The 599-nt window shown below is 57.3% G+C and overlaps 1 protein-coding gene across 1 annotated transcript in view; it reads left to right on the top strand.

Annotated features, from left to right (window-relative positions):
- Window positions 1-238, top strand: part of LOC104498305 (kallikrein-13-like) — a gene marked incomplete at its 3' end in the record, with an annotated part of 1,161 nt that extends 923 nt beyond the window's left edge. Inside the window, exon 2 of the mRNA XM_010141662.1 lies at window positions 102-238. Coding sequence (XP_010139964.1) covers window positions 102-238 — 137 coding nt within the window. The remainder of the gene's footprint in view (window positions 1-101) is intronic.
- Between the last annotated feature and the right edge of the window lie 361 nt (window positions 239-599).

The raw sequence follows: 599 nt of genomic DNA, 5'->3' as shown, positions 1-599 counted from the left end.
CTGGTCCCCTCCATCCTCTCGCCCCCCCGGTCGGGGCTGGTCGGGGTGGCCCGGGGTGGGGGTGGGGCAGGGTGGTCCGACAGCGCTGGTGTCCCCCATAGTGACGTACCCGGACGTGCTGCAGTGCGTCACCGTCGCCCTCGTGTCGAACGACGAGTGCCAGCGCATCTACCCTGGCTCCGTCACCCCCAACATGCTCTGCGCTGGCAGCCCTGAGGGGGGCCACGACACCTGCCAGGTACCGCCAGGGGGCGACAGGGTTTGGGGGGGAAAATGGGGATTTGGGGAAAAAAAGGGAGATTTGGGGGGGGTAGTGGGGTTTGGGGGAAAATGGTATTTGGGGGTAAAATGGTGTTTCTGGGGAAAAATGGGGGATTTTGAGGAGGCAGAGATTTGGGGGGGAAGGGGCAATTCTGGAAAAAAATAAGGGGATTTCTGGGGGGGTGAATAGATTTGGGGGGAAAAAGGGATTTCTGGGGGTAAATAATGGATTTTCTGGGAAATATTGATTTCTAGGAAAAAAATGGGATTTGGGGAAAAATAGAGGTTTGGGCGGGAAAGGGGATTTGGGGGGGAAAAAGGGATTTCTGGGGGAAAAA

The sequence above is a fragment of the Buceros rhinoceros genome, unplaced genomic scaffold (assembly GCF_000710305.1).
Source record: "Buceros rhinoceros silvestris isolate BGI_N320 unplaced genomic scaffold, ASM71030v1 scaffold32398, whole genome shotgun sequence".
NCBI lineage: Eukaryota > Metazoa > Chordata > Aves > Bucerotiformes > Bucerotidae > Buceros > Buceros rhinoceros.
This window is presented reverse-complemented; position numbering and strand designations above follow the sequence as displayed.